Source organism: Acomys minous, assembly GCF_964271855.1.
Source record: "Acomys minous genome assembly, chromosome: 2".
NCBI lineage: Eukaryota > Metazoa > Chordata > Mammalia > Rodentia > Muridae > Acomys > Acomys minous.
The window spans coordinates 30,321,617-30,340,368 of NC_140484.1; the positions used below are offsets into that span (position 1 = coordinate 30,321,617).

Here is an 18,752-nt window from a genome sequence, read left to right on the forward strand (position 1 = left end):
CCTCTGCCTCTCTGAGTGCTGGCATTAGAGGTGTGTGCCACTGTACCCGACTGACTCATTTTCTAATTTCTCCAACATACATTATCTGTGGGCTAGAGGAGGCGGTAGCCCAGAAGACTACAAAGAAAGGGACACAAGTGTTGCTCAGGGATGGCAGAATAAGGAAGGTTCCGTGGCTGGAAGAAGACAGAGTAGAGCTGAAGAGGGTGGCGCACACCTGTAATATGTCAGCACTCCGGAGGCAGAGGCAGGCAGATCGCTGTGAGTTCAAGGCCAGCCTGGTCTACAAAGTGAGTCCAGGACAGCCAAGACTACACAGAGAGACCCTGTCTTGAAAAAACAAACAAACCAAAGCAAACCAACCAACCAAAGAAAAGACAGAGTAGGATAGCATAGGCCCACAGAAATCAGTGCAGCTTTATATCACAAAAAATTACTAAGTGCGTAAAAGACTAAAATGAAATCATATTAGAAGACCTCAGCTGAATGCAGCTTTATAGTTTCTTAAGCTAATGACAACTGGGAAGATATACTTACTGACACTGCTATCATGGTACTATCCGGCCTCCATTCGGCTTGTTTGTAAGATCCAAACTGAGTAGATGATTTAGCTGGCTCCTTGTATGTTACAATTAACACACTGGGCTGGAAGAAAACAAGTATATTTTACTTTAGTAGTATGTCATAGAAACTTAGATAAGCAAAATTTAAACATTACTTATAGAATACATTAGCAATAATTTAAGCTGTTGCGTAATCTAATATCAAATCATCCACCTTCAATAATCCACACAACTTATTAAAGAAAAACAAGATGTTAGTTATGCATACATCTACTAAATAAGCTAAACTGATTGAATAATTAGTAAATTTCCAAAACAGAACCATACCCAGCTATGTTCATAGGTGAATTAAGCCAAATATTTAAAGAGGAAAATATATCAGTTCTCTATAACCTTCCCTAAAACAGAAGTGACAGTGGGTAGGGGACCCTTCCTGATTCATCTTGTTAGTCCAGCATTATCCTATCAAACTCAGACAAACTATATGAAAACCAAAAACCAACATACCAAAATCTCTCAGGAATTTAGATGCAAAATATCTCAACAAAAGATTAGCAAATTAAATCTAACAAGGAGCCATGTACCAGGACCAAGTGGACAATATCCCAGGCATTCAAGGCTAGCTCAACAGTCAAAAGCCAACTAAACACACTAAAAAGAAGAAAAAAAATAATGACATCAATAAAGGCAAAACAAAAAAAATTAACGTGTAACATCGGTTCAGAGAACTCCAACTTGCTAATGAACAGCTACAAAAATCCCACATCTGTGACTACACTTAGTAATGAGAAAGTTTGAGCTTTCTCACCTGAGGAACAAGGCAAGGATGCATTCACTACTATTCAAGATAGTAGCACAATTCCTGATGAATGTCATATGACAAAGAAAGAAAATAGAAGGCATACATATTGGGAAGGAAAATAGTAACCTGTCTTTATTCACAGATAAAAGTGGCACATGCAAAATTTGAAAGAACTAACAACAAATTCTGAAATAAATAAGCAGTGATAGCAAGGTTACAAGATACAAAATTAATACACAAGAGTTTATCATTTTCATATATTCCAATAATAAAAAGTATGATTTATAATAAAAACCATTTCCACTTGTACTGCATTATTCCAAATGAAATATTTAGTGTTTAATCCAATGGTACTATATACATAAGAAATACTAAACAAAATACGAATGGAAGATAATGAAAGAACAGACGAATAGTCCATATTAATAGACAGAAAAGTGTCAATATACCAATTCTTCTAGTTTGATCTACAATTCAACATAATCCCAGCCCAAATTTGAGTAGCTATTTGGAGAATGTCAACAAGCTAACTCTAAAATTTAGGTTAAGAGTTTCAAAACAAAGAGCAGTGATGAATGCTAACGCTAAGTTTAAGACATCAATATAAAGCTACAGTAAACATGCAGGAAAAAAAAAACAGAGCAATTGATCAAAGAAACAGAACAGAGAGCCTGAAAACGAACTCTCACAGCCAACTGATCTTTGTCAAAGAGCAAAAGCAATACAGGGCTGGAATAAATGAAAATGATTCACAAAAGTTCATCAAGATGGATACCTTACACAATGCTCAAGAACTCAAAATAAATCAAAATTCTATGTGTGTACAGTGTAAAATTCCTGGAATAGAACATGGTAAAAAAAAAAAAACCTAGATGACCCTACAAAGGTGCACTATCTAGAGCAGATGATTCATAATTCATTAAAAACTGTTCTGTGAAAAATTCTCTATAAAGAGAATGAGGACAAAGGGCACAGAATGGGGAAATGTTTCTGAATGCCTAATAAAGAACTGCTATACAAATACACAAACTTAAAATTCAGTAAGAAACAAAACAACCCAATTAAAAGATGGGTAAAAGATCTCAACAATAACCTAACAAGAACTACACACGGAAATTAATCTTCTCACAAGATATTCAACATCATCTGTCCTTAGATAAAAGTAAACAACAGGAATTCACATTCTTTGCTGTTGAAAATGCAGAATGATACAGCCACTTTACACAGCTGGCGCACACTTACAAAACCAAACCGACTAATTGTATAAGGCAGCATTTACTCATTACTCAACCAAGTGAGTTTTTTAAAAAAGTTCACACAAAAGGCAGTTTAAAACCCTGAGTGTGGTGGCCCCAAGCTCTTAGAAGCCTGAGGCAAAAGGATCATGAACTTTGCAGCAGCCTAGGTTTCAGTGCTCTTGGGACTAGCGTGGGCTGCACAGTAAGAAAGGCCCCATTTAAATGGCAACACCAATAAAAGTAAAGCACAAACAATATAGTAGTTTCATAAGTATTGCCAAAACTTGGAAATAACCATAATATTCCCTCAGTAATTAATTAACTATAGCAGACTCAGATATCAAGACATAAATAAATATGGAGAAGCCTTAAATGCATTATTATTGGAAAAGATGAATACTATACAGTTGCAATTACATGATACTTGGAAAAGTACAGGCAGGAGACTTTGTTTTTGTTTCTGTCTGTGGTGTTTAAATGGGAACCGTCAGGGCTAGAAGAAGAAAGTGAGTAGATGGGCCACTGAGGCTCACAGCAAACACTCTGTACGCTACAGTCTGGGTTCTGGATGGCCCCCGAAGACCCACGTATTTTAGGCGTGGTTCCCAGAACATGGTGCTATTGAGACGTAAGAGAACCTTTAGAAGTAGGGCCCCAAGAAACGAAATTATACTGGTCCCTCCTTCTGCCCCCTTTTCCCTTCTGGGCTGCCGTGAGGGGAGTGGCTCCCTTTGCCATGTATACTCACCGTCATGTGCTATTTCTCCACAGACCCCAGAGACATGCCTTCCGATCACGGGCTGAAACCCATCTCAGGTATTTTGGAACAGTAACGAAAAGCTGACTAACACACACTGTAATGCTATACATTTCTCAAGCCACAGAATGCAGGGTGTCAAGAGTGGACCTGGCAGTAAGGACTTTCCATAGTAATCACTGGTCAGTGTGCGGGTCACTGGTAGTAACAAACACCCCTCAAAGTAAGAGGTGCTGACATGAAGGAGTGTTACTGAAGGAGGGGCAGGCAATAAGTGAGGATTCTCTGTTCTTGCTGCTCAATTTTGTTGAAAACCTAAATCTGCTTTTAAAAATAGGTTTATTCTTAAAATAAAAGGCACAAAGATTTCAGTCATTATCTACTAAAGGTTAAAAAGATATAATAAAAATTAGATCAAAATTCTAATCTTATAAAGTTTATAACCTACTCTGGAAAAACATAATATCTCCAAGTAGGAATCCAGGGAGAGAGTGTAGCACACCACCAAATTCTAAGCAACGTGATAATAATGTATCTGGGCAGCTCTTCAGTTTCTCAAACATTTTTTATATTATATCACCGTTAGGTAGCACGAAGGCTCCAAGTAATAAAATAACGAAGAATACAGCCAAGACGGACTTCAATGGGACATTTTAAAGAACCTGGGTAAGTAGTAGGCAAAGAAGGACCCTGTCAGAAGCTCAAGTGGCGCCCTAGACTATAAAGAAGGGGTGTGGCTGGTGCAGTGACTACAGGGACCTTTAAAAAGGTAATGCTTAAGCAAAAGGGCTTACAACATAAGACTAACTTTCAGAGGATTTCAAATGCAACAGTGATTTCTCACCCTGAACACTATAATATCAAATATTTTTGGTACTTGTGGTTTCCAAATATTTTCTAATCACATAAAATTCATAGAACGTTGGCCAAATAATAATAAATTATAATAAAGTGAATAAGCAATTAATTAATTTCAAAAAGAAAAAATCGTATTTTCCTAAAGGAGGGAAAATTGTAGTAATAATCTAAAAATAAAGTACTAATTAAATAAAAGTAGGATTTAGGTGACAGCCCACATTACTAAAAATGGAGAAATAAAAATATACAAAAATTCTTTTCCATGAAATGAGTCCAGGTAATGGCAAAGAAATATAATTAGACAAACCTTTCTTTAGACAAGAAAAAAATCTAATAAATAATATTTCAAAGATAAAAAGCAGCCAAATGTCGGCAAAAAGGAGAAAGTAACCTTCCTTGAAAGGCAGTGATTATCTTGCCTCAACCTCTTAAGTAGCCAGAACTTATAGGCCTGGACTGTGTTCAAAGTGTCCTCGCTAATAGGAAATGAAATAGTTTTGCTACCTAAAAAGATTTAAATTTAGTTTTAAAAATAAAGATAAGTGCAAAACCTACAATACAAAGCAGAAGTGCAAGGAAGAAACACAATGCAGAAAACCCTAAAGATTCCACAAGTACAAAAAGAAGCACAAGAAGTCCTAAGTTACAAGATATAAAATCTACACATAAAAACCAGTATGTTTCTATGCACTAAAAACAAACTGAAAAAGAACTTAAGAAAGCAATCCTATTTATAAACAGCATCCAAAAGTAAAATAGTATATAAATTTAACTAACCATTGACACTGAAACTGTAAGCCACTGAGCATGACACAAATGGAAAGATATCCCATGTCCATGGATGGTGAGTTGACAGTTTAAATGTACATACTATCAAAACAATCTCTATTAAAATTCCAATAATATTGTTCATAGAAATGTACAGAACAACCTGTGTGTGGTAGTGCACGCCTATAATCCCAGCACTCTGGGAGGCGGAGGCAGGCGGATCTCTGGGAACTCAAGGCCAGCCTGGTCTACAAGGGGAGTCCAGGACAGCCAAGGCTACACAGAGAAACCTTGCCTCAAAAAACCAAAACTACAATAACAACAACAGAAATCTACAGAACAGTATTAACATTCATACAGAATCCAAATGACTAAATAGCCAAAGCAATCAAAAGAAAAACAAAGCTCCATTCATACTACCTGGTTTTAAAGTATAGTACACAGCTACAGTGATCAAGATAGCACTGTACTTGGATAAAAACAAGGCACCGTGCTCAACGGCACAGAAGAGGCCCCCTGCATGGAAACCACGCACCCCATCGCACCCGCATAGGCACTTCATCTTTGACGAAGATTCTAAGATTAAACAAAAGGGAAAACAGTTTTGTCAACAAACGGTGCCAGGAAAACTAGATATCCAAATGGAAAAGAATAAAACATTCATAAGCAAAGGTCAACTCTGGGCAAACTAGAGACTTAAATTAAACATGGGGCTGTAAACAACCAATTTCCTGATGAAAATAGAGGGAAGGCTCCTTGATGTTGGTCTTGGTAACAAGTTGTGGATAGAACCAAAAGCAAAGAAACAAAGCAAAAATAAACAGTGGGAGGACATAAATCTAAAAGCTCCCACCCAGCAAGGGCAACACCTGATGAAATGTAAAGACAACCTGTGCAAAGGGAGAGAACACAGGCCTAGGACAGACACAAGACACTTAAGCAAGTCATAGTCAACAGGAAAAAAAAAAAGGCAACTTAAATCAGCAATGGGCCTGAGCAGACATTTTTTCCCACAAAAGATATTAAAAGCAGCCAGTAGGCCAAGAGCTACTCAGTATTGCTAACTAGCAGGGAAAGGCACAGGAAAGCTGTAAGAGCCCTTCATACCTGTTAGGATGGTTTTCATCAAGAAGTCAAATGATAAAATATTGGTGAGGATATAGGAAAGGGAATATCTCGAAACTGTTGGTGAGACTGTAATTGGCATAGCAACCATACACTTCCATAATCCTGTTTCTTTAGTACCTATCTGTGTGTACACTTGTGCTCCTCTCCCCCAGGAATGGTATTACTCTAAACCTGTACAAAAGAGGAATTGAAATCAGTATTTTAAAAGTTATCTGCATTCCCATATTCACTACAGCTTTACTCAAAATCACCATAATGTAGAAAGAACCCAAACGATTGCCAACAGGTGAACCGATAAAGGAAACGTGGTGTATATACAATGGCATGTTATTCAGTACTAAAAATAAAAGAAAACCTGACAGTTAGTACAACATTTTTTTTGGCTTGGGGAGGGGGGCTGAGACGGGGTTTTTCTATGTCACTCTGGCTGTTCTGGACTCATCTTTGTAGACCAGGCCGACCTGTGAACTCACGGAGATCTGCCAGCCTCTGCCTTTCCAAGTGCTGGGATTACATGTCTGTGGCACTGCACCTGGCTAGGATGAATTTTTAATGAAATAATGTTAAATAAGAAAGACACAGGATGGCATATACTGCATAAGCTACTACATATGTACAATCTCAAGAAGTAAAACTCACAGAAACCAAGACTAGAAGAGAGCTTGCCAGAAGCTGGGAATGGGGGAAATACGGTCATTTGGGTCAAATACAAATACACAGTTACAAGACTCCTCAATTTTTGTGATTTAATGCAGAGTTAAGTGACTACAGATAATATATTATATACTTGCTCAGAACAGATTTTTTAATATATTACTATTATACAATAGTAATGTATATGTGGCAGGGACATGTATGTGCTATAACATGTGTGTGTATAGTTCAGAAGCCCAAGAGATTTTTTTATGTGTATGAGTGTGTGCCTGCATGTATGCAGATGCACCAAATGGGTACCCTGTGCGCATGGAGCCTAGAAGACGGCATCAGATTCTCTGAAACTAGAGTTACACAAGTTGTCAGCCAGCATGTGAATTGAACCTGGGTCCTCCTGGCTCTCCTTTAAGAGCAGTAAGTGTTCTTAACCACTAAGCTATCTCTATAGCCTGAGGTAGATCTTAAGTGTTTTTATTACATATAAAGGAACTACGTGAGGTGGCAGATATGCCTATTAGCTTGATTACAGCTAGTACTATACATGCATAAAAAATTTACCATATATCATAGTCTTACAATTTTTGTTATATATACTTCAATAAAACTAGAAGGGAAAAAACCCAAAATAGTACTTCATCAATAAATAAACACTTCAGGTTATGATAGGTAAACAATGGCTCATGGAGAAAGGCAGAATGCAATAGAAGCTGAAGAACAGGTAATATGCTAATAAGCAGAGATGAGGCAAGAGAGCATTCCAGGATAGGAGTGTCCCTGATTATCACACTAAGGAGTTTGAACTTTACTCTGTAACAAAAAGTGAACCCTAGAAGACTTCCAGACATGTCGATTTATAAGGAAGGTCTCTGAAGGCAGGAAGAGTGAAACATGGGTGCTAGAAGAAAAGAGCTAGAAATTAAACAGCCTTCCTAAGGACGTGCAGCTAATTACATCCTTACAGCTTGTTCTTGAGACATCTACTGCACTGTGGTCTCCATGTACACACTAACAGGGATTTTTCATCAGCACACATCAACAGGAATGCAAGTTTCTGCTCAGGGTTACTCAAATACATTATTTATAAGACAGTGATGATTTGCCAATTTCAGCTTTTTATTAACAATCTACAGTGATAACTCAAAACAGTTCCACCTCTATGTGTGATGGAGGGTTCTAGGTCAGCCAGTGATACACAGTGAAACAATGTTTCAAAAAAAAAAACGAAACACACACACAACAAAAAAGGCTGCCATGCGTCATATTAACACAAAACCATTGGGAAAATGTTTTCTATATATAATAAGCCTCTTCATCACCTTCATGTGCTGCCTATTTATGTTATCCTTTACAACCAGTATTCAAAAATACTTCTGAAAGTAATAAAAACATTTGAAATCAGTGACCTGAAAATTGAGACGAGTACGTATCTAACTCAAAATGGAAACATCCTAAATATTTTAAGGTTAACATATGCAGACTTTCATAATTAGAGTTAAGTCTACTAAAGGAATACCTATGGCTCCCACTATACTACAAAATGAAGTTACCTCACACATTACTCATTTTACAGAGCAGCTCCATCCTCCAAGCTGAATTCTTCTACAATACTCTTGACAGAAATACATCATCCTATCAGTAAGGGCCTACCTCGATCACCTCACCCCTACATATGCACTTTCTTTCTTTCTTCTTTCTTTTCCTCCTAGTCCACCTGTCTTCCTTTTTCATTGACAAGGTCTTACTCTAGCCCGGGCTGCTCTAGAACTGACAAAGTAGGCCAGGTGGGCCTCAAATTTATAGCCTCATGCTCTCAATCTCAAGTGCTGGGATTACAGGAGTGAGACACCAACCCACGTTCTAAATTGTTTTAAAATATATATTTCAAAAAATGTGGATAATACTATTCTAGACTTCAGTAGAACTTTAAAAGTATTTGTTTGTTTACTTATTTATTTAGTGGTGTATGTGTGGATATGGAAAGGCAGAGGCCACAGCACAAACATGAAGACAAGAACAAGCCACAGGAGTCAGTTCTCTCCTTTTACTATGTGGGTCATGAGGGCTGGCAGCACCTTCCTTCCCTTCTGAGCCACGTATTTAGACCTTGCTGGTCCCTGGGCTAGTTTTTAGAACTCTCAATTGAAATGGCAATGTCAAAACAGCAAACCTCTACTAGCATGTCACACTGAAAACCAAGCAATAAACCCAATTTATTGATGAAATGTGCTACTTTAATTATCAAAAAGCAAAGTGAGTATCTATAGAAATGCCTGTTCATAAACAAGCCCAAACAGCTTGTATCTTTCAAATTTGACTAGAAAATTAGTCTGAATTCCAAATAGCAACATAATAATGGTAGCTATAAGAAGACCATAAAAGTTTACTAGGAGACACATAAAATGCAGTTATTTTCAGAGATTTTAGTATAATGTTCCCATAGTCTCATGGGTAACCAAAATTTCACATACAGCAACTTCAGACATTCAAATAACCAGATGAGACTAAACACACATTTCTTCCACAAAGCTGGTTCTCTTTTAAAACTGCATTTTTCCATGTAGGCTTACTTTATTGAGTCCTAACAAAATTTCAAACAAGCAAAATCTACTTATTCTCTCTTCTGGAGTCTATCTCCCTGCCTTTAAATGTCCTAAAGTACCTTTTCTAACACTTCAACTCTGTAGGAACCTTTAGAACTTCAGTACAGCCTAAAAAAAAAAAGAAAAGAAACTTACTTTTAAAACACTGTGTTGTAAAGTTTAGAAATGAGAAAATTAAAATGAACATTTTCACAGGGTAAGAAAAGCTACATACATATATCCCAAGGAGAGACAACTTGGCTGGTGGAGCTGCACACTTGTTCCCCACACACCTAGCCACATAATCACAGACCTTAGAATCTCATTTGAGTCTGACTTTCTAAGCCCTAAAGCTTGTGCTCAGAGTTTCAGGTTAAGCCATCCTGTAAACCTGTCGCCTCCCTGAGGTAGTCCAGAAATTTATTTCATTTCATGCTTCTGAACCCATATATTCCTGCTAATCTAACTTTTGGGAAAATTTTAATTTCCCTATGTGTGGTGTATTGTTTTCGTATTACGTAAAAGTTTAAGTTTTACACGCCAGAGATCAATAGTAACCAAAGTACTTTTGTGAAAAGCAGGTGTGTGTAGACTGGGAGTTTGAGGAAAATGAGTAGATGTTTAAATTCCATAACACTGCATCCAACTCCAAATCCAAACAGATTTTATTAACAACGCCAATGTCCCTAAGACAACTGAGACACATTTTAGTGTTCCTTTTTGGGGGCTGGGGGTAAAAATAGGGAAGCACACAGGCTTTTGGCCTACCATGCTGAACTTACTCAAATCAGATTTGTATCTTTAGAGGTTAAAAAAAAAAAAAAGGTAAAATGTTAGGTTTTACAAAGTGTTACACTCAAATGAAACCACTAAATTTAGGAAACAATGTAAAATTCATGTTGTAATTATGCTTTTCCAAATCAACTATTAACTTTAAATAGTTACACTAAATAAAAGTTTTTCAATTGCAGCATATGTTGAAAACCAATCTCATTTAGGTGCCAAATTCTATACAACACATATATATATATATTTAAACCCTCAATGAAGCACAGAATGGAGTATCACACTGCTGACACTGTAACTGTTCAGTGCCCTGCAGTTTTCTGATAGGTTTCTGAAAACTAGGTCAGCCAAAACCTAGTGACAAACAGTCTGATTTGCCTAACTATGTAATAGTGAAATAGAAACCAAAATTACCTAAAATCTAGCACCGGTTTTACCACAGCTGTGGGTGAGAACAATCAAGGGCACGGTCGGCATTCCAATGGTAACAAGCAGAGATCTAAAGGGTTTAACCAAATCAAAACCAATGTTTCATTTATCTAACAAGGGCAAGCAACCTCCCATCTCTTTTCAAGGAGAGACCACCACTCTGACACCGATTAGACAGACAATCTCTGTGAAGGGGGAAGGGGTCATTTTAAAATCAGAATTCTTTAAATCTCCAGCAAGCAGCAATGGCCGAACTCTACCCCTTACTTTTCAAGTTAGTTCTTATGTACTCTGAACTCAAGACCCAGGAGGAAAACGCCAGGACTCAAAACAAAGAATTCTGCCCCCACACACTCTCCAAGCCTTATTATTTCCATGTGCGGCGCAGACAGATGTGAGTTCCCCGGCTCTAGCGGGTCTCCAGAGTCCAAGAGCAGCCAAGAAAAGGACCCGAGTTCCTGATGCACGGAAAAGACCGGGAGCTGAGTTACCAGACCTCTAGGTTCAAAACCAACAACAACTCTTATGTTTTTAGAAATCAGTTACAACAGGACTGTAAATCCTGACACTGGGTATAAAGACCAACAGGCTTTCCAGAACTCCATTAAAACAACCTCTTTAAAGCAGCGGGGAGCTGGGACGCGCTACTGTTGCCAGAGTGCGGGGGGGGTGGGGGGGGGGGAACGTTCCAACAGATTGGCTCTTCGGCGAGGAGGGCAGAAAAGCAGGCAAGTCTGGGCTCGGCTAGGGAGCTCCGGGCCCGGCGCCCGACTGTGGGCGCCACGCGGGGACTGGGGTGCCGTGGAGACTCTGCCCGCGCGCGGCGCCAAGCCGAGGACGAGAGGGGCTGAGGGGGGCCGTCGCTCGCGGGGGGCGCCGGGGGGGGGCGGAGTCGCGACGGGACCGGCGTCCCTCGGAGAGAGTCGGGACCCAGCCGGGGTCGCTCGGGGGAAGTCCGGACCGGGCCGAGGTCGCTCGGAGGAAGTCGGAACCCGGCTGGCGTTGCTCTTGGGTAGTTGGGACGGGACCGCGGTCACTCGGAGTGAGTCGGGACGGAATCGGGGTCGCTCGGGGGAAGTCGGGACCGGTCCGGGGTCGCTCGGGGCTAGTCGGGACTGGACCGCGGTCGTTCAGAGGAAGTTAAGGACCGGACCAGGATTGCTCGGGGAGAGTCGGGACTAGATCCAGGCCTCTCGGGGAGGGAAGTCGGGACCGGACTAGGGGCCGCTCCGGGGAAGTCGGGACGGCGGCAGATGCCGCGGAAGGACGGCGGCGCCTACTACTTACTCGGCTGTACCAGATGCTGAGGCGGGCCGGGGCCAGCACGGCGAAGAACGCTCTCCGAGGGTCGGACTGGACGTGGAGCGGCGCCTCGGCCGGGCTCCGCGGCGCGCAGAGCAGCCTCTTGGGCCAGCCGCTCAGGAAATACATGGTCCGCGCGCGGCCCCGACAGCCCCCCGGCCGCCCCGGCCGCGTCTGTCACGCTCGGCGGCCCCGGGCCAGGCGCCCACCTCCCACACCGCCACCGGCCGAGTCGGCGGCGGCGACAGCGGCAGCTCGGAGCATCTGCCCGGGAGCCGGGCCGAGCCGGGCCGACGCGGTACTGCGCGACGCAGTCTCGGGAGCTGACGGGCCGGCCGAGGGTGGGGGAGGCGGGCGGCTAGTGGGGCCCCGCGGCGGGAGGAGCCGAGGCCGGCCCGCCCCGCTCGCCGCTCGCGTCAGCACGCCGCACGGCGCGGGGAGGCTCCTGAGGCTCCGCCCGGTCCCCCTCACTCCCCCCTTCCGAGGCCGCCGCGCGTCAGAACGCAGGCTGCTGGGCTCGGTGCGTCTAGCTGGCGACCTGGAGCGTGGAACTGGGGGACCGGGACGAGGCGACGGCGCCCGGCCAGTGCTAGCCGGAGCGCCTGGGCGGCCCCGCGCACTTGCACTTCGCCGGGATTGGCGCGACCCCCGGGGGCTGTAAAGGGGCGGGGCGAGCGGAGCGCGCGTCACGTGACACCGGGGCTGAGCTTGGCGTCGGGTCTCTACAATTATTCGAGTCTGTACGCAGTGGTCTTTTGTGTGCTGCGGTTAGGAGTGAGAGTTGGTGATGCCCCTGCCTGGACACAGCTTACATTCTTGGCAAGATCCTTGTTCAGCCGCTAAACTGCGAGGTGGAAAAGTGTCTTAGTCTTGTCCCCGGGTCTTCGGGAGTTCTCAGCCTAGTACTGTATATATTTCTACTTCAGTTTGCATCCTTCTGCCACTTAACTCAAGCTAAACATAGCCATGATGGTTCCCTTTTGCACCCCCAAGAAACTGTTCTGGAAAAGAAATGGGCTTAGTTTTTTGAGTTGTGCCAGACTGGAGATACTGTATGGGGTGTTTGATTTTGGGGATGCATAACTTTAGGACCTGGAACCTTAAACATAGCTACAGCTTTTTAGCAGATTGCCTTGGTAGCGCCTCTCGAGTGGGAAGAGTGCGTGAAGAAACGATAGAAAGTGGACTTAGGGGAAAGGTGCCTGAATAAAGAGTGTGCGCCTTGTCATGGTCACCTTTTATTTACTTTTTCTCAGGCACATTAACCAAGGTTTAAAAGTAACAGTATTAACAGCAAACAAGAAAACAAAACAGTTACAAGACAAAAAACAAAAAAGTTACCAGCAGTGTAACTTTCTGTAATTGTTCTAACACGTAATGCCTTTTCTAGAAACTGACTAAAGAAATGCCTGGCTGCTCTCCAGCCTTTTGTTCCCAGATGTGTGTCCCGGCCCCCACCACCCCCAACAACAGCACGCCTGGGCTGTCTTAAGCGGAGCAGACCCAGAAAGTATTTTTCAGATGAAAGTGTGGTCGGAATCTTAATCATCTGAGTTACACCACTGGATAAATAAAGTGGTCCAGAGAGGTCAGCCTTGACAATATAAAATTGTAGGACTTCGTTGTCAGTACTTTTTAGACATAATTGTACACATGGCGGAGAGGAAATAAAGCTGCGATAATTCCGTTGAGAATTTTTGCTCTACCCCCACTTAAAGTGTGTTCGTGTGCCTCATCAGTGCATCCTTCTGCAATCAAGGGTTATTTAGGCATTTCTAAGTAGTTTTTAATTGTTCTAAATTTTGACCTTACTTGTGAGCTTCAGGATTGGGTTCTCCCGCTGTCATCTTTTGTAGCAGGTAAGGTTTACAAAATAATTTTAAGGGGATGATTTGATTCCACAGAGAAACTTCAAGGCAGATAATGTTGACACATCCTTCTTGAGGGACATAGCACCTAAGTGGTGGATGTGCCTAAAGTCACATGGCCTGAGAAGAACTGCTTGTTCTTCCTTCCAAGGGTCCAGTGGTCGTGAATTGTGATAGTGGCCTGATCATGGAGAGGAGGAGGAGATCCTCTGGGCCTTTTTTCTCCCTTGGGAGAGAAGGGGTCAGATGTCTCACTCTAAAACTCCTTAAGTGTTATCCAGTGTGACAGAAAGCTTATATAACTTTCAAAGACTGTATTTTAACATTGTAAAATACACAAACAGTTCCAGTGCCCAAGGCTTCTGTCCCCAGTCCCGTCCCCCCCCCACCACCACCACTCTATGACTCTCTGGACTGTTTGAGCCTTGAGTAGACTGATAAAAATTAATAGATATGTATTTGATTCTATCAAACTTAATTTTTTTGTTTTTGGTTGGCTTTGGGGGGGTGAGGGAGGGCATGGAGACAGGGTTTCCTGTGTAGCTCTGGCTGTCCTGGACTCATTTGTAGACCAAGCTGGCCTCGAACTCACTGAGATCTACCTGCTTCTGCCTCCCAAGTGCTGGGATTAAAGGCATGTGCCACCGCTGCCCAGCTAAACTTAACTTTTTTTTTATAAGGGTGCACAGAAACAAGTACATCTCTAAACTGTGTTGAAGGGTAGTTTGGTACAATGTCTATAAAGAACAATGCATAATATAGTGTGTGTATAGAGAAAGACAGACAGTCAGAACCTAATGTGTAGTGGATGTAAACATGGTTTTGTTTTGATCCCCAAGTATGTGATGTGAAACCACTGCTTGTTTCTAGCTGTGTACTACTGGTGGGTTTTTTTTTTCTTCCTATAATTATTTTCTAAGGACACAGAGTTTTAGCCTTAAAATATACCTCCATAGGCCAGGCATGATGGTTACCTGCTGTGTTGGCTGTTGTCAGCTTGACTAGATCTGGAAATAACTAAAACATACATGGCTGGGTACACATGTGAGGAATTTTTTCTTAGTTAAATCATTTGAAATGAGAAGACCCACTTCTATTTTGGATCTTCTGAAGTGGGAAGATCCACCTTTAATCTGGGCCACAGCTCTTGGCAGCTTATATACAGGACATGGAATATAATCCATATAGTCTTTGCCTGCTTGTTCTTGCTCTTGCTGACAAGCCCCTTCCTCAGAGCCTCCTTCGTCAGGACTCAGGTTTAAACTGAAGGCCATCAGAGACATCCAGCCTTGTGGACTGAACAACTACCGGTTCTTAGACTTTGCAGTAGTAGACAGCAGTTATTGGACTGAGTGGACCACAGCCTGTAAAACATTCTAACAGATCCCCACTAGTTGATAGATATTTAAACAGATGGTAGAGAGAGAGAGGTACATGTAGATACACTCTACAAATTCTGTTCCTCTAGAGAACCCTCACTAGACCTGGAATTCCTGCTCTTGAGAGGTATAGACAAAAATTATGAATTCCAAGCCAGCTTGACCTATGTGAGGCCCTACCCTAAGTAAATTACACACACACACACACACACACACACACACACACACACACACAAACACACAAACACAGTATGCTGCAGATTTAAAATATAAATGTCCTTAGCCGGCCGTGGTGGCTCATGCCTTTAATCCCAGCACTTGGGAGCCAGAGGCAGGTAGATTGCTCTGAGTTAGAGGCTAGCCTGCTCTACAAAATGAGTCTAGGACAGCTAAGGCTACACAGAGAAACCCTATCTTGAAAAAACCACACACACACACACACACACACACACACACACACACACACACACACACACCCCACACACAAAATTATGGAATATTTAGTAAAAATTTAAAAATTGTGTTGGAGAATATCTGTTATGAAGTATGTTAACTGTGTATTAAGTCATGAGAATGGTTTATACATATTTTATAAAAGATTCCATGTTTGTGAAGAAACACGTTTAACAAAAAATATGTACCAAAATGTTAGTGTTTAAAACTCTCTTAAAGTATGGGTACTTAATATGTTTTCTTTGGGCTTTTTTGTATTTTTCTATATTACGTTTAAGGAATCCATGTTACTTCCGTAGTAAAACTGTTTATAAAACAGTAACCTTTAATGGTTGAAATGTCCCACTTTTCCTGCTTCAAGTAGGGTTGTGCACCACTGGCAAATCAAAGATAGTAATACAGTAATGTGGAGTTTCAGGTATGGTCTCAAGAGTAGTGAGAGAAGTATTAGTGGGAAATAATTAGCCACCGGACTAAAAGTAGGTTCTGTGTGTTTGCATGCAGCCACAGGCTTCTGGGACAAAGCCACAGATGGAATTTGGTTCTGAGCACACCACTTCTGATGTCTGGGAACCCCCATAGGAGCTTGTGATGATAACCACTGATGAGGCTGTTTTAGTTTGTGACTCTTCATTATGCTTTGAGCATCTGCTTTATTACGCTTGTATCTTGTGCATTTGCTTCTGGGATGGACTCTTGATTATGTGTACTTTCTGCCAACTGATAATAACAGCTATGTTTTGCTTTAAAACAATATGGAAGTGATCAGGGTACGTGAAAAGAGATATCCACGAAACAGAATTGCCCATAGGTTGATAAAATTTCAAGATGACTGATCAATTCTGGGAAATCATTATGTTATTTCCCCCACTTAAACTTTCAAAATTTGCCAGAGATTTAATTAAAAATATTACAGCATAGCAGAAAGATTCAGGCTCAGCCTGAAGCTCTGAACTGAATCCCAGCTGTAAGATGGACTTGCCTGGACAGACTGAAAGGCCAAAGCTCCCCTGTTCACCGCTCTAGTTGTCAGCATGAACCTGGCAGAGCAAAGCGGGGCCTAAAAACAAGGCAGACTGCAGTCTCATGCAGTAACCAACTTCATTCAGAGCATCAGGCAATTCATACTCTGAGGGTTGGGAAGACTCTCATGAATCTTGTGTTCAAGGACAAGCCATGCATGGCAAAAACATGTTTTTCCATAGAGGCATATGAATAACAGCTGAGGTAAATGCACTCTTATCTGCTACACCTGGGAGGGGCTTGAAAACACCTTCCAAGAACAGTTCTGTGTTTTGAAGGAAGCGAGGTCACAAGACTCTTGTTTTCTTGCAAACACAAACACTGTATTCCAGCATCTTCACTTTTTTTTAAAAAGTAGGTTATCCAGAGTGGTTTGGATTTGAGATGTTGCGGATAGATCTAAATGTTATTTGATGCATGAGTATCCGATGAACAAGCAGATGATAAATTAGAACCTTGAAATCATTGTGTGTTACCATTGTCTGCTACCAAGAACAGAGAGCCAAACTATGCCCAGCACTATTAGTTACATCATTATATTGATCAGAAAAATCTAGAGAAGCCAGAGAAGAGACCCATGGTTAGTAGGTCTAGTATCTTGTAGAGCATAAGCTTGTATTTGCCTTTAGTAGGAATATAGATGTTATGATGCCCTGTGCAAAGGGGAAGTTATTTACATCCCAAGGAAAAATTAAACACAGCCCCTTCCTCAGATGGGTGAATGAATGAGTCTATTATGGGTCAAGATCCAAATATAAACACAAGTCACTAGTGAAGTAACTTCTCCCTCGGTGCATATGGCTTTAACTTGGCCCCAGGCAGGCAGATAGATCTCTGACTATGTGGTCGACATCTCCTTTTGCCCTTTGCTGATGACTTCTGCTCTCTCCTTGCCCTCCACTGTCGATCTTGGTGGCTCAAGGCTAGAGGAGTCCAAGAGAAATCCATGTTTCAGTAGGATCCATCTGCAATGACAGACATATGCCCCTTCCCAGTTTTCTTCTGAAGAAGTAAAAATAGGGAAAGTTAATGCATCAGCTTCCTTATTTCCTTTTGCAATAAAACCAGGGATGTTAGAGTGTGCATGAGAATGAGTTTATTGCTGGAAATAATCCTACAACATAAGCAGAATATGAGATGACATTTAAAGGTTTCTGAACTAACCGTAATAGATGAATCAAAACAGCCAGTTCCACCTGTTGGGCTGAAGAAAAGGAAGTATCACTAGATTGATGACTATCTGGACCATGAATCCCTCCTCCACCCTTAGATGAGCCATCAGTAAAATAAGTATCTGCCTGTGGAATGGGAGAGATTGGGCAATTTTTGTAATCACGAATTCAGTTCATATGAGAAAGTCCCATATTTCATGAGGTGGATAATGATTTTTTTCTATCCTTCCATAGTAATCTGCAAATAAAATGTGAAAATCAATAGAGTTCTGTAATGCTTTTTAAAAACTGATTGTTAGCTAAGCATCATATAATACAACAAGGATCAAACCCACATAACTGTTGACATAAGGTCCTCCCCTGATTTACAATTGAGCAAGAAGAGTAAGGTAAGCAGTATTTTATGGCCCTTATGGGGTAAATAGATCCATTCCAAAGGTTTATCCCCTTGTGATATAATACCTATGGGAGACAACTTAGGAAATAAGTTTAAAGGCAGCGAAGGCTCCACTGGATACACAAATGCTTCTTTTAGGCTGGACTCAAATAGCTGTAATTTTTTCCTTGCCCCTTGAGATAATATGGGAGGATTGTCCAATGCTGTCCATCCTTCTAGAGTTTTAAGTAGATTGTTTCGTGCATATAAGGATTTTGGTTTTGCTGAAATTGCACTAGAAATACCAAATGCATCTCCTGAGGCCAGGGAGGAATTGCTAAACGTGTTTCCTTTCCCTACCATGCCCTAGCTTGCCTAGGTTGTAAAGTTAGCTTTTTAATAGGCTCTCATCAAAAAGTGGAGAGAATTCAGTATTAGATTGATTATCAAATTCCTCAGCCCATGCTTCAGGGTCATTTTCAAGCAATGGAAGATAAGTATTTCAAAGAGACTCCAGGAAGGGAGCAAAGGAAACTGTCAGAGGCATAGGTGGTGCCATATTTACTTTTGATTTTGCCTGCACAGGGAAAACCTTTTTGCCTCTTATAAATTTTAAG

At 41.5% G+C, this 18,752-nt stretch overlaps 1 protein-coding gene and 1 long non-coding RNA gene across 6 annotated transcripts in view; one reads left to right on the forward strand and one right to left on the reverse strand.

Moving 5' to 3' along the window:
- RIC1 (RIC1 homolog, RAB6A GEF complex partner 1) overlaps nucleotides 1-13,463 on the reverse strand; it is an 87,360-nt gene extending 73,897 nt beyond the window's left edge. The window contains exons 1-2 of one of the 3 annotated variants that reach the window (XM_084772259.1): nucleotides 11,850-13,463; nucleotides 538-645 (exon numbers count right to left, since the gene is read on the reverse strand). In XM_084772259.1, the coding sequence (XP_084628385.1) occupies nucleotides 538-645; nucleotides 11,850-11,993 (252 nt within the window). In that variant the 5' untranslated portion in view covers nucleotides 11,994-13,463. Of the gene's footprint in view, nucleotides 1-537; nucleotides 646-11,849 lie in introns of those variants that run through there. The other 2 variants (XM_084772258.1, XM_084772260.1) reach the window with 2 other exon arrangements.
- LOC311592203 overlaps nucleotides 10,799-18,752 on the forward strand; it is a 53,017-nt gene continuing 45,063 nt past the window's right edge. For all 3 annotated transcript variants that reach the window (XR_014777337.1, XR_014777338.1, XR_014777339.1), the window contains exon 1: nucleotides 10,799-11,604. This is a non-coding gene — a long non-coding RNA (uncharacterized lncRNA). The remainder of the gene's footprint in view (nucleotides 11,605-18,752) is intronic.